The following is a 14,918-nucleotide window of genomic DNA, read 5'->3' on the forward strand; positions in this document are numbered from 1 at the left end:
GTCTTCTAACTTCAAATCCATTCTCTTCTAACATAATGTGTTATGAGGGAAGTGGCCAGGGAAAAAGCAATGGAGGCATTAAAAAAGGAGAGTCTAGTGAGGTTCATTCTATTATCAATGTCCTTTGTTCTTTTAGTTTTTATTGAGTCCTTACTATGTACAGGGCCTTCTCACTGGTGAGGTGGAAGGGGTGAGGTGGGGGATGAGAGGGGTTGAAAAATGGTGACGAAATTTCTGTCCTTCAGGATCTCATAGGATTGTCCATCCACGTCACACAGGCATGTATTGATTCGAGATCCATTGGTTGGTGTCTCTGGAAGACTTTATCTCTTTTTCCATTACTAAGTCTTTTTCAGGAAGAGAATAGTACTCTCTTCACCTTGCGATTGATTTATTATCAATCATCTTTTTTAGGGCTTAGAAACATCCCAGACTGGTAAGAAGTTTCATCTCATTGAGCCTACTAAGAATGTTCAGTAAAGATCTCCAGTGGATTCGGTGGGTATAATGACAATTTAAATTTAAAAATCTTTCTCTACCCATTAATGTGGTGCTCAAACCACATGGGGTTGGAGGAGCTCGTTGAGAGGAAAAGGAAAGTGTGTCACAGGAAATGCTGAGAGAGAGAGAGAGAGAAGTTAGAGCTGAGGGACAGAGCAGACATGCCGCCTATGCTATGAGGGTGATTGTCAGTGGCAAGGCCCCAGCACGGGAACGGAAGGTTATGGGATGGAGTGGTTCTCTGCTGTGATATTGGGTATTGAATTCTTTGCTGCTGTGAAGGATTGGGCTTATTGGTTTTGGTATCTGTTTCTTTGGTTTCTGAATAAATTGTTTACTTCTACCTCTATGTGGAGAGTCTCTTATATTTTGTGATACAGAACCACATGGGCATTTTGAAAATTGTCATCTATATTGTGAATATTGCCTTGTTAATACAATGAGATAGTCCATTATCATAATTTGAATAAACAGCAGGGTCCACACCGAAAAGAGAATAACATATCCCCTTCATTAAGAGAAGCATTCATTGAAATGATCATTTGTCTATGGAAATGTGACCTGCCTATTCAAATTTCAAAACATCAGGTGAACAAAAAAAGAAGGAAAAAGAGGAAAGGGCTAGAAAGAAAGTTATGAGAAGGAAAGAAATACAAGTAAGTAACAAAAGATGAAGGCTAAGTACAAGAAAAAAAGACTTCATTGCAGGCTAATTTTGTTGTTTTTTTTCTTGTCTAAACCCAGAAAATGGAAATGGAAAATACTCTATGGTAAGTTCTTTGAAGAGATAAGTGGGAGCTTATTAATAATGCCAGAGTAACTGAGGCAAGAATGAGAGTCTAGACAGGGGTCCATAAATCAAAAGAATCAAAAAATATCCAGTGTCTTAAGAAAGAGAAGGAATTAAGGGAAGGTTTTTCCTTCTGTGCAGCAAAGAGACAAAAGTCAAAGACAATTGTCAATTTCATAGGCTACAACAAGGGTTCAACTGCAGTTATAGGTCCATGAAGATATAGAGTGTAGGCTCAAAGAAAAATTATTTGAAAAGCATTAGAATGTGGAAGAAAAAACACTAGCTTTAAAATAAAGAACTCCAGATCCACATCTGGTATCTATGGGATGATCAATAAACCATTTAACCCAAAAGAGTCTCAATTTCCTTAAATTATGAAAATGTTATGTGGAACAGTGACTAGAGAGTCAGCAAGAAGACCTGGGCTCTGACATATGACTGCCTATATGACCCTGGTCCTTGTACTTAAACATCTCTATGCTACAGGCATTTTTTTTTACTCTAAGACAATAATTTTGAGAGAGGATGCTGGTCTACATTAGTAGATGGAGTCTCCTCACCTGGGTGTTCCCTAGACCAATGAAATCACAGGCCTTACCACTATTCCAGATACCTTATTAGCTACTCCATCTTACAGGTGTAAAGAAGTCTCATTGAAAATATTAATTTGCTATATGAAATTCAGATAATAATGTTATCATCATTGACACTGATTTAACAAGATAAAATATTTTGTTTAAGTCATGTAATGACTGGGCACATGAGAAGTCCTATCTCTCTTTCTTGTTCATTTGGCCACTCACCCTTATGCAGGTCATGTCAAAGACCCAGAGGATGAGATATGGGAGACCCCTGGATTTGGTGAATTATTACAAAGACTGCTCCACTAAGAAGGAGAAAAAAACAATCTTTTGAGGGTCCAAATTTAGGGCAAAGTATCTATACATGGTCCATTTCAGCTATATAAAAATATAATTTACATCATTTGTTCACTATCACATAAGAAGATGAGCAGTTAATGAATTTGTGTCATTGGTTCCCTACAGTGATACTGTTAAATTCTGGAGGAACAACAAAATTAAAGATGATTTTATATAAATAAATATAAACTTTAATATATAACACCTAGGTATAAATAACAAAGGACACAATGTATGTAAATTGATTTATAGACATTGAGTTGGCATGTTTACTCCACCTACTGTTACTGTGATTATGAACAAGGCTGGCAAATGCAGTCTGGTAAAAGAAGCCCAGGCTGCTGTTGCAGAGTTAGTTATATCCCTAACTACTACCCCCTTTGAGTTGTGATTGTTTACCTTTGCAATAGAAGTGTGTAGGAACTGAATGAGACAAATAAGAAGCAAAAATATTGCCAGTACCTTAAAGACAGGGTCTGTCTAATAGGGAGCACATTGCTTATCCTTAAGTTCTATACTAATATGGTTATTTTCCTTCAGTGAAAAAAAAACAGGACCAAGTGTGTTGCTGACATGACAAATTGGTGAAAAAAAGCAGATTAGTCAAAGAAGAGACCTGCATTCTTGTGGCCACAGCAGTAAGGGAGTCCTATTCTTGATCTGCAAGATTCCTACTATGTGGCTCAATATCAGCTCTGCCCCCTTCCTTCTGACTGGATTTCCAGGCCTGGAGGAAGCCCACCACTGGATCTCCATCCCTTTCTTTGCTGTGTACACCTTTGTGATTCTGGGCAATGGCATCCTCCTCTTCCTCATCAGGGATGACCACAGTCTCCATGAGCCCATGTACTATTTCCTAGCCATGCTGGCAGCCACTGACCTTGGGGTGACTATGACCACACTGCCCACTGTACTGGGGGTCCTGTGGTTAGATCACAGGGAGATTGGCCATGGCCTCTGCTTCTCCCAAGCCTACTTTATCCATTCACTTGCCATAGTGGAATCAGGTGTCTTGCTTGCCATGGCTTATGATCGATTCATTGCCATTTGTAATCCCCTGAGATACTCATCTATCCTCACCAACACCAAAGTGGTCAAGATTGGGGTGGGGGTACTACTAAGAGGCTGTGTGGTTATAGTTCCCCCAATAGTGCCCCTCCATTGGTTCCCTTACTGCCATTCTCATGTTCTCTCCCATGCCTTCTGCCTCCACCAGGATGTCATCAAACTAGCCTGTGCAGACATCACCTTCAATCGCATCTACCCAGTAGTTCTGATTTCATTTACTATATTCCTAGATTCCCTGATCATCCTTTTGTCTTATATACTAATCCTAAAGACAGTCATGAGTATTGCCTCAGGAGAGGAGAGGACCAAAGCCCTTAACACCTGTGTCTCTCACATTTACTGTGTTCTGATCTTTTATGTCACAGTGATTGGCTTGTCTCTCATTCACCGTTTTGGAAAGCATGTGCCAGGTGTAGTTCTCATTGCAATGAGCTATGTCCACTTCCTCTTCCCTCCATTAATGAACCCCATCATCTATAGCATCAAAACCAAGCAGATTCAGTGTGGCATTCTTCGTATGCTCTCTCTATGCAAATATAAGGCCTAATCAGTCCTCTTTGGTATCTCCCAACTGAAATCAATATTTTTTTCTGCTAATAGAAGGTCATTGTGCTCTTAGAAGCAATAAAGACATTTAGCCACTAAGAAATGCTTGGTGACTTCTTCTAGGATTCATTGAATTCATAATACATTACAGAGCTACAGTCTACATTAAGTTCTAAAATGTGAGATTAAATAACTCAAGTTTAAGTTGGAATTGATTTGAAATCACAACAACGATTTAATATTAGAGAGAAGGACTATGTCTCCACCGAAGTCCAGGATATTCCCGAGGACACTTGTTATCCTTCACTAGACTGAGATATTCTCGAGGAAAAAATCTTACCTCCCTGACTATTCATGAATTGTGTGAATATGATGGCCTTGTTCTTCACTTGACCAAGTGTGCTTAAGAGTGGAGACCATGCATGTGCACACGTTTAAAATTCAGGATTCCAGAAGATAAGACCACACCTTCCCCAAAGTGGCCTGAAAGTAGTGACTGCCTCCTATTTCTGTCCATTTCCTTCAAGTAGTTAGCTCTAATCTCCATGCAAAGAGCATAACATCATTTGTTCTTACTGTGATATCTGAAATCATGCTATTTCTGGACACTTCTAATAGGACGTTCAATGAATAGGTCAGGACTTAGGCTGGAGTGAAGGAAGGATTTACTTCTAACAGAGTAACAGCCATTCATATTTATCCATCTGCATGCAACCCATATGTCCATACACTATATGAGTACGTTGAACTTTATAGTATCTCAGAATTGCAGATTTGAATGAAACCATAGAAGTCACTTATTACAATAAATACTTGAGCTGAATCTGCTCTAAATACCTCATCAAACCAATCTATCCATGTCTGTTTAAAGACCTATTGTTCCTGTGGTGGGAAAGGGCATCAAATTGGTATATCAGATCCCGAGAGAGCCTGTTTCATACAATCAAAAGCTCTGATTCTTAAGATCTCTCTTCTCACATCATTCCAAAAAAAAATGGATTTCTCTGCACTTCCATTTTCCTCCTACTTTCGCAATTTGGGGACGGATGGAAAAAGCCCCATCCTTCTTTCATGCTCTACCTCTTTGAGATCTTCAGAAAAAATGCTGGATGACTACCTGTCAGGTATATTGTAGAGGGAAATCTTTTCCATATATAGGTTAGACTAAATGCCCTCTGAATTCTTTTCTGAAATTCTGTGATTCTGTGATCCTTGGCTTGTTGTCTAGAATTTCAAAGATCCTAGAGAAGACTGGGAAGTGCCCTGGGAAGGAGAGTGTCCTCTGTTGGCGGCTGAGAAATTAGGAAAGGCAATGGCAAGAAGCATGAGATGTAAGCAGGACAATTCAGGACCACTAATGGAACCTATAATTGGAAGCTGCATATTTGCAGCTGAGGGGAACTGCTGAAAGTATGGAATATAGGAAGACCAAGGCAAGATGGTGCCATCTACTAAGAGAGGATTATGTAATACAAATAGACTAATGCACGGCAAAAGGCATCCATGACAAGGAGAAGCTATCAGTTACTTCTGAGATGGACTGAAAGTAAGAGAGCCAGAGCAAACAGCAAAGGGAGGACCAATAAGTAGGAAACCAGGTGCCTCTGGGAAGTGACTGAAACTAGTATTCTAAGAGATGGTTTTTCATTAGTGGGTAACGATAATTTCTTTGGACTCTAATTTGAGTGGTTTTGTTTTCCTTCACTTGTAAATAAATATGCAAATGAATATATTCATATTTTGAACTTTGTGAGCCTACAAACTTGTAAGGAGAATAGATGACTATACTAGAATATAAGGAGTCTGTCAAATTCTCTATTTCTAAGATTATCTTGGTGGATGTGATATGTCAGAGAAGTGAGAAGTCCCTTCAGATTACATCCATTGCTCTTTATTATTCCTCATGGGGCCAAGCAGAACACATGCAAGTCCTTTAGATACTTACAGACACCTCTAGTATCCAAATCTCCAGGTTAAATATTCTCAATTCTTTCAAGCAATCCTTAGAGGATGTCAACTTAAGGTTCTTTGTCGTGTTCTATATGTCTTCCATCTCATTAATAGCCTTCCTAAAGTGCAGTGTTCAGAACTAAACACAGTTTGCAGATCTGATCTGGCCAAGTTAGGATACAGCACAACTATCATGTCCCCTTTCCTAGAAAATATGCCTTTTGTGATGGAGTGTAAATTCATATTAACTTTGGTGGCCATCATTGGAAAAACTCTAGAAATAAATTGTACACTATTATTTCATTATGAGAATAAATATTTATAAAAAATCTATTGTGTTCTAGGCTCTGTGGTCCCTGCTGACTATCATACAGTTGTAAATAGATCTCAGCATCTGACCTAAAGGACCTTGAAGTCTAATGTGATTGGGGGTTGGGCTAAGGATTAGGTGAATACATTTAAATGTTCCACAATTCTAAAACAGTGTGTGTGCTCCCTGTAATTGTTCCTATCTACTTCAATATTCAATATCAAAAAGATGCCGGGACAGAGAATATTAATCGTCTAGCAGTCAAACTCCTGGTAAAATGAAACTTTTAAAATCTGTCTTGAATGTTCTTCAAATAATAGATTCATCATATGTCTCTGGATCCATAGTTGAAGACTTTCAAGGTTGGGCCACTCAGGCATAACAAATTCTAAACTACCATAACATTTGAGAATTCAGGGACTAATCCTGTCCCTTCTCTCATCCCATTGGTGAAGAAGCATTGAAAATAAAACCTTAGAAGACATTACCGTGATTATATAGGATTGACAATGAAGAAAGCTACTCACTTCCTTATAGAGAGGTGATAGGCTCCATGGCAAAAAGAAACACATTTTTTGATATGGTCAATATGGGAACTTGTGTTGCTTTATTGTGCTTATTTGTTAGAATGGTTTGTTTTGTTTTTCATTTGGGGGAGGTGGGAGTGAGAGAGAACAAATTTTTGTTAACTAAAAAAAATAAGTTTAACTGCTACAAACACAAATATTGGCATTACTAAATGGAATGACAGGAGTGTATGAGAGAGGAGCAGGTTAAGTGCTATGAGAGTATGCAAGAAAGAAAGATCTTTGCCAGCTGTAGCTTTGCAATAAGCCATTGAGAGATAGAAGAATTGTTTATTCCAACTTTGAGATAAAAAATTGTAGCTCACAGTGGTTCAATGACTATTAAACATATATAGAAGGTAATTGAGATGAGAGTTCAAATCAAATAGGCTTACAAAGATACAGATACATAAATATTCAAGCAGTCTCTTCTGCTCAGACCTGCCTAAAAGCCACAGCCAGAGATATGCCCATAGGCTAGATACTCCTGCCCTTTTCTGAATACTCCCTGCTCCCCTAATCTATCTCCACCCCACCATCAAGGCCGCTGGGAATCTTGATGCTCCCATTCTGCTTAAAACACTCTCTCATTGGCCATCTGTTCTATAAGACTGGCCTTTTGTTCTCTGTCTCCAGGATCCTCCTTACCCCATTCCATGGGCCCATAGGCTCATAGATCTAGAACTGGAATGAAATTTGGAGCCATCATGTCCACCACCCTCATTTTACAGATGAAGAAACTGAGATCTCTCCACTCTGGTTTCATCATATAGGTGTATCTTTCCAAAACATTTCAGGATAGTTGGTCTGTATTGTCCATTGGCCTTGAGAAGGGATTCTAACATTTTTCCCCTGGAGGGAGAGAGAATAGCCATCATATGAATCTGTGTACACTTAACCTCATAGTGGGGAACATGGGGGGAAGATTCAGGGAAGAGGCATTGTCTGTAAATGATTGTTTCTATTACTCTTCCCATTCGGATCCTTGAAATATAAAATCTTATCTGAATCCAAACCCTTAAGGGACCTTCGAGGGCTTTATTAACATATCCCAGGTGCCCTAGACAATGAGCAGAGTTCAGAGATGGATCAGTGGTAATATTGGTTTATAGCTGGCAGTAACACAAGGAAGATCAATCTATGGATACTTAGGAAAATAAAGGAGAAGTAGATGCCCTAGAAGAGGGTGAGAACCTTTGCAGAACTGGTTAAAGAAATTGATAGAGTCACGGAACATAGTCAGTGGGTCCAGAAATTAGTGAAATAAGGCCAAGGTCTCAGTGCTCTCCTCTGAGATTAGAATGTGCTTCCCCAATACTCACCCCAACTCTTATTGTCCTGATCATTGACCCCTCCTTTCATTGTTGGTTTTCATGGACATTTCAGCTTTAAGAATGAGAAAAATTAGGGCAGACTAATAATACCCTTAAGAAGGTCTGGCTCTTAGGTACCTGTCATGGTTTCTGCAGCCTATTTTCAGTTTGTGTGTTGCAGTACAGTGGTTGTCGTTCAGTCATTTTTCAATTGTGTAGGGCAGTGTCAACAGGTTAAATTCCTTAAATCACTTGTCTCTTCTTCTGTCCCTATTATATTATCCCTTGTCCTTGTATCCTACTTATTTGTGGGCACGTCATAATCCACATAGTTGATTGGAAACCCTTGGATTCAAGGAAAGTGGCATCTTTCACCTGTGTATGCCCAACACGTGACACTGCTTTGAACACAGTAGGCGATTAAGAAATCTTGGTTGAACTGAATTTAACATTTATTAGGCAGTGATTGCATGTAAATCAATGTGGTTTTAACAGATAAGTACTGTACCTATGATTTTATTGATAGAATATCTGAGGGATGAAATTACCTTTGCTATTACACACCAGCATGTTTTCTGAGTTTAGAGAGTCTTATACAATTGTATAGAAAACTAGGAGATTAAAAGACTGGCCCAAGGCCATGAAGGTTGTACATATCAGATGCAGACCTACAGCTAAGTCTTATGGTCTTCAAGGTTAGCTCTCTATCTGCTATAGTATATGTGCTCTGTTAGGCTCTGTGACACATACAAAACCAATGATAATCCAAAATAACACATGCTACATGCTTCATTATAGAAACCAAATAATACATAGGTATGGTTGGAAAGAACATTATATGACACGAAATATTTGAGCTGGGCCTCACCACATGGGTATGATTTAAATGACCATGGACTCTATAGGGAAAATGCTTTCTAGGGATAGGGAAAGTTGTGAAGAAGCATGAACATGGGAAAGTGCAGATCCTATACAGGAGATGGTGAATAATCTAGTTTGGATGGAACATTAGTCGTGTGAGTCAGGGTACTATGAGATGACTGTATACAGGGAAGGTGTTGCCAGATACTTCTAGGTCGCAATTACCAGGCTGGTAGATTGCATTTACAGTATCCTCTGGATATCTAGCCTTGGGCAGAGTGCAAAGGAATTCACAGAATCAGAAAACCTCAGAGTTGAAAGGAACCTCAAATTCACACTTGAACAACAGTATTGACTGCTCACAGTGCCCCCAGGCTGCAATAGCACATTGAGCAAACCAGGACATATGAGACCCAGGGTATCCTTGGGAAATATATAGAACAAAGTTTAAAGTAAGTCATATTCAGGCCCAGCTCATGGAGTGGGGAAGAAATTCAAAAGCCTTTTGCTGAGTCACCATAGACCAGAGTTACAGGTGGTTTTAATGGCTGAGTCACCATAGACCAGAGTTACAGGTGGTTTTAACAGACAATGACAGAGGGCAATTTTCATGAGTGGTTGCTGAGAGCTAATGAATGCTTTGAGGCTGTCATAAGGGAGAACACCCAAGTCACAGCAGGGTACCTAAAACAGAGTATGCATTGGAGGGTTGGGTGGTCAGTTACATAGTCACCATCTACCATTCACTTTACGTCACTTTAGTACCTGCGAGTCTAATTATCCTGTCCTCTCCCCAAGGCAGAGACTGGAAAGCCTTTGGGAGGGGTTCCAGCTCATTGGTCTAGCTCTATGTTGCCAGGGGCTAGTGGGAAGGGAGAGAAGCCTTTTCCCTAGGAACTGAATATATTGAAAGATGAAGAGTCTCTAGGGAACTACAGTCCTCCACAAATAACGTGTTGAGGGCAGGAATTCTTTGCAGGCTCGGAAGATTAAGTATTTAGCTGGACACTTGGTTCATGGAAGAGGCACCTCTGTAACTTGGGTGAGGAAAGCATATGGAAATGCCAATGAAATGAAGGGAAAAGGGTAGTGGCTGAGGACTAGATATTCCCCAGAATCTCCCTTAGGGGAGAGAGGGAGATCACTGAGGTGGCAAGTTAAAAACTGTCTCTGTGATGATTTTGTTTTAACTGATGGCTCAATTTAGTGTGTGGGTAGCTCATGGGACTGAGGGGCAGGACTCAGAGCAGGGAGGACTGGTAAGGGGTAAAGTAGGAACATGTAATTTCAGTTCATTGGGATGTACTTAGGATTTCCTATTCACTTGTAATGCATCTCAGTGCCTGGAACTGTCTTCTTAGAGCAAGATTACCTCTTCATTCTTAGGGCATAGCACTGATGGTGCCTGAGATAGAGACTCAAAGAAGTACCTAGATCTGGAAGTAGAACAGTGGAGCATAGTCATGACTTGTTTAAAAGAGGGAATAGGTTGTAAGTCTCCAAAAGAGAATTTCAATGCCTGTCAATTCCCTCCTCATCCATCCCATTATCTTTCCCACTATACTGCTCAGGTCCTTCAAAGCACACACACCATATTCCCTGTATCACATCCAATTTGGTCTCTGCTCCTACACCATCTAGCACAAAGACATATATGGTTCATCAAAAATGTTTTTTGAAGGAATAAATGCCTAAGTGGATCCATTATCGAGGATGACCTTTGGGGTGTCCAGGACTCAAGAAGAAGGTGGTTCTGAGAATGACTCTGATAGCCCAAAATACAATGAGGAAAAAGCACCTTAAGAGGAACCTAGGATAAAATAAGCTAAGAGAAATATAAGATAAGAGATTTAGAGCTGGAAGAGAATTTGAAGATCATTGGCCATTCTCATTTAGCAAATGAGGAAATAGACACAGTGTTTAAGTGACTTTCCCTAGGTCACACACACACATAGACAGACAGACAGACACAGACACAGACACACACACACACACACACACACACACACACATATTTTCTATCCTCTCTCTCATGGTTTTCCCTCCTGGTGTGCCGATCAACATAGGTACTCATAGGATTGGAGTTGATGTGAGAAATGTGGGACAGGTCATCAGAGAAATCCCCACAAACTGAGTCATTCCTTCAGGTATCACCATTTTGGAATTTAGTTAAAGTCTTAATCATCTAGTCAGTTTCTCACTTTATGAGTCATCAAAAAAGCTATTAGGCTATCCAACTAGTGGGTCAAGGAGCTTGCACTCGGTCAGTCTGTCAGACCATGTCACTAGCCCCATCGAATTCAAAGAACATTTTCCTAGATATTTTGTCAGGGCTTCTCTGCTAGTCAGTTGCTCAGACAGCTACCTGGCACAGGGGTGAATCCCTGGGTCCAGAGTCAGGAAGTTCTCAGTTCAGATGTGACCTCAGACATTTATTCACTGTGTGATCCTGGGCAAGTCACTTAATTTCTGTTTTCCTCAGTTTCTTCAACAGTAAAATGAGAACGATAATAGCATCTACCTCCTAGGGTTGTTGTGAGGATCAAATGAGATGGTAATATTTTTAACATGCTTAGCACAGTGACACTTTATAAACAATTATTCTTTTTCTTCCCTCCTGGCTAACACACTAGCTAGTATAGCCTACTTCCTTGTGTATGTGTCATAGTTGGCCTGGTAGACTGATGGTGCCTGAGATAGAGACTCAGGGATAACCACAATCAAGGAACCTTATATGGATCAATATACAGCAAAGGAAACTATAATTTTTCCTCTGACTGATGGCAAGACACTTGAATGCAAGAAATGTATTGTTTTTCTTATTCACATCCTTGGCAACTGAGCACCCTCCTATACACAAGGGAGGCACTTAACAAATGTTGGATGAATTGAACATTTGTTCTCTACAACAAATATAAAGGGATAGGGACTGGACCTGCGTTTTCATTGGTATTCTCAGATAAGAGAATTCTCTCTACTAATGCAAGTCATCACATTCCCTGAAAATTTCATTCTTAGAGCATTGTGCAAAGCACTGATAAGCTAAGGAATTTTATCCAGGGTTAAATAGCTAGTCAGTTCAGAGGGAAGCCATGAACTAGGCTCTTGCTGGTTTCAAGACTGTCCCTCTATATACTATACCACACTGTTTTTCAACATATACAAAATACATTAATATCCTATCGAAATGCAAAGTATATACATTAAAGAAAGAAAGTGGTCTGAGAAGCATGGTGGAAGAAGAAGAGCTGGGAATGAAGCATTGTAAGCTGATAGGAATATAGAGTCAGAGCTGAAAGGGACTAGGGAAGTCATCTGTTTCTATTGATTCACTTTACACATGAGAAAACAAAATCCCAGATAATGTAATTGACTTTATCAAGGTCATGGAAACAGGAAATTTTGGAGTTAGTATTTGAAATGTCTTCTAATTTCAAATCCATTCTCCTCTAATATACTGTGTTATGAGGGAAGTGGCCAGGGAAAAAGCAATGGAGGCATTAAAAAAGGAGAGAGTCTAGGGAGGTTCATTCTTTTATCAAAGTCCCTTGTTCTTTCAGTTTTTATTGACTCCTTACCACATTCAGGGCCTTTTCTCTGGTGAGGTGGAGGGGAGGGAGGGGTTGAAAAATGAAGGAGACACAAATTCTGTCCTTCAGGATCTCACATTATTGTCCATCCACATTACACAGGCAGGTCTTGATTCAAGATACATTGATCAGTATCTCTGGAAGACTTTATCTCTTTTCTGTTACTATTCTTATCTTTCAGGATGAGAATAATAATAATCTCTTCACCAAGTGTTCAGACTTCCTTTATTATTAATCATCTTTTTTAGGGCATAGAAACTACCCAGACTGGTAAGAAGTTCCATCTCATCGGGGCTACTAAGAGTCTTCAGGAACAGATCTCCAATGGATCCAGTGGGACAGTCCATTATCATAATTTGGATAAACAGTACAGTCTATACTTAAAAGAGAATAGTATATCTCCTTCATTAAGATAAATATTCATCTGGATGATTGTCTATCTATGGACATGTGACCTGCTCATTCAAATTTCAAAACATTGGTTGTACAAAGAAGAAGAAAAAGGGGAAGGGGCTAGAAAGAAAGTTATGAGAAGAAAAGAAATACAAGTAAGTGACAAAAGATAAAGGCTAAGAAGAAAAAAAAGGCTTCATTGGGGGTTAGTTGTATTTTGTTGTTATTGTTGTTGTTTGTTTGTTTTGAATTTTTGTCTAAACCCAGGAAATGAAAATGGAAAGTGCTCTATGCCAGGGTCATCCTTGAGTTCTTCAAAGAGACGAGTGGGAACTTATTCATAATGCCCAAAGAACTGAGGCAAGAATGATAGACTAGACATGGGTCCGTGAATCAAAAGAATGAAAGAATATCCAGAATCTTATGAAGGAGAAGGAACTAAGGGAAGGTTTTTCATTCTGTGCAGCAAAGAGACAAAAGTCAAACACAATTTTCCATGGCTTAGGCTATATCAAGGAACCAAGTGTAGTTAAAGGCCAGTGAAGATAGAGAAAGTCCAGGCTCAAAGAGCCATCATTTGAAAAGGATTAGAGTGTAGAGCAAAGAACACTAGCATTAAAATATAGAACTCGAGATCCACATTTAGTATCTATGCGATGATCAATAAACCATTTAACCTAAAGGAGTTTCAATTTTCTCAAATTATGAAGATGTTGTATGGAATAGTGACTAGAGAGTCAGCAAGAAAACTTAGGGTCTGAAGCATAATTCTCTATATGACCCTGATCCTTGTAATTAAACATCTATGTTCTGTAGGCAAATTTTTTTTACTCCAAGACAATAATTTTGAGGAAGGATGCTGATCTACATTAGCAAATAGAGTCTCCTCACCTAGGAGTTCCCTAGACCAATGAAATCAAAGGCCTGACCCCTATTCCAGATACTTTAATTAGCTGTTCCACATTACAAGTGTAAAGAAATCTCACTGAAAATTTTAATTTGCTATATGTTTGATATATTAACACTACCATCATTGACCCTGAACTTAAGAAGGTAAAATATAGTGTTTAAGTCATGTAATGACTGGGTATACAAGAAGACCTACCTCTCTTGTTCATTTGGCCAGTCAGCCTTATGCAGGTCATGTCAAAGACCCAGAGGATGAGAGATGGGAGAACTCTGGATTTGCTGAACTATTACAGAGAGTAATCCACACAGAAGGAAAAAAAAAACAACAATCTCTTGAAGGCCCAAATTTACAGCAAAGTTTCTATACATGGTCAATTTGAGCAATATTTTGTTCACTACCACATAAGAGGATGAGCAGTTAAACAATTTGTGTCATTAACTCCCTGCAGGGATATTGCTAAATTCCCAAGTAATGGTAACATTAATGATTTTTTATATGCATAAATATAAACTTTAATATATAAGGCCTAGATAATACAAACAATAAAGGACATAATGTACGTAAACTGATTTAAAAACACAGACTTGCACATTTACTCCAGCTACTGTTACTATGATTATAAAACAAGGCTGGCAAGTACAGTCTGATAAAAGAAGCTCTGGCTGTTGTTGCATAGTTAGTTAAATCCTCAACTACTACCCTTTTGAGTTGTGATTGTTTACCTTTGAAATAGAAGGGTGTAGCAGGAGTGGGGAACCTGCAGCCTTGACGCCACCTGTGGCCTTCTAGGTCCTTGGGTTTTACAGAGTCCAGGTTTTACAGAATAAATCCTTTTATTAAGGGGGTTTGTTCTGTGAAGTTTGGATTCAGTCAAAAGACTATACTTGAGGACCTAGAGAGCCACATATGTCCTGGATGCTGGTGGGTTCCCCATGCCTGGGCAGGAATTGAATAGGCTAAATAAAAAGCAAAAATGTTGCCAGTACTTAAAGATAGGGTCTGTCTTATAGGGAACACATTGCTTATCCTTAAGTTCTATACTAATATGGTTATTTTCCTTCAATTAAAAAAAACAGGACCAGGTATATTGCTTACATGATAAATTGGTGAAAAACAAAGTGATTGGTCAAAGAAGAGACCTATATTCCTGTGGCCATAGCAACAAGGGAATCTCTTCTCGATCTGCAGGGTCCCACT

The 14,918-nt window shown here is 39.2% G+C and overlaps 1 protein-coding gene across 1 annotated transcript; it reads left to right on the top strand.

The window, feature by feature from the left end:
• The first annotated feature begins 2,887 nt into the window (after positions 1-2,887).
• LOC118839235 (olfactory receptor 51B6-like) lies at positions 2,888-3,829 on the top strand. The gene has a single exon (XM_036746693.1). The coding sequence runs from the start codon at positions 2,891-2,893 to the stop codon at positions 3,827-3,829; it is 939 nt and encodes a 312-aa protein (XP_036602588.1). The 5' UTR covers positions 2,888-2,890.
• The last annotated feature ends 11,089 nt before the right edge of the window (positions 3,830-14,918 follow it).

The sequence above is a fragment of the Trichosurus vulpecula genome, chromosome 2 (genome assembly GCF_011100635.1).
Source record: "Trichosurus vulpecula isolate mTriVul1 chromosome 2, mTriVul1.pri, whole genome shotgun sequence".
In the NCBI taxonomy this organism is placed as follows: domain Eukaryota; kingdom Metazoa; phylum Chordata; class Mammalia; order Diprotodontia; family Phalangeridae; genus Trichosurus; species Trichosurus vulpecula.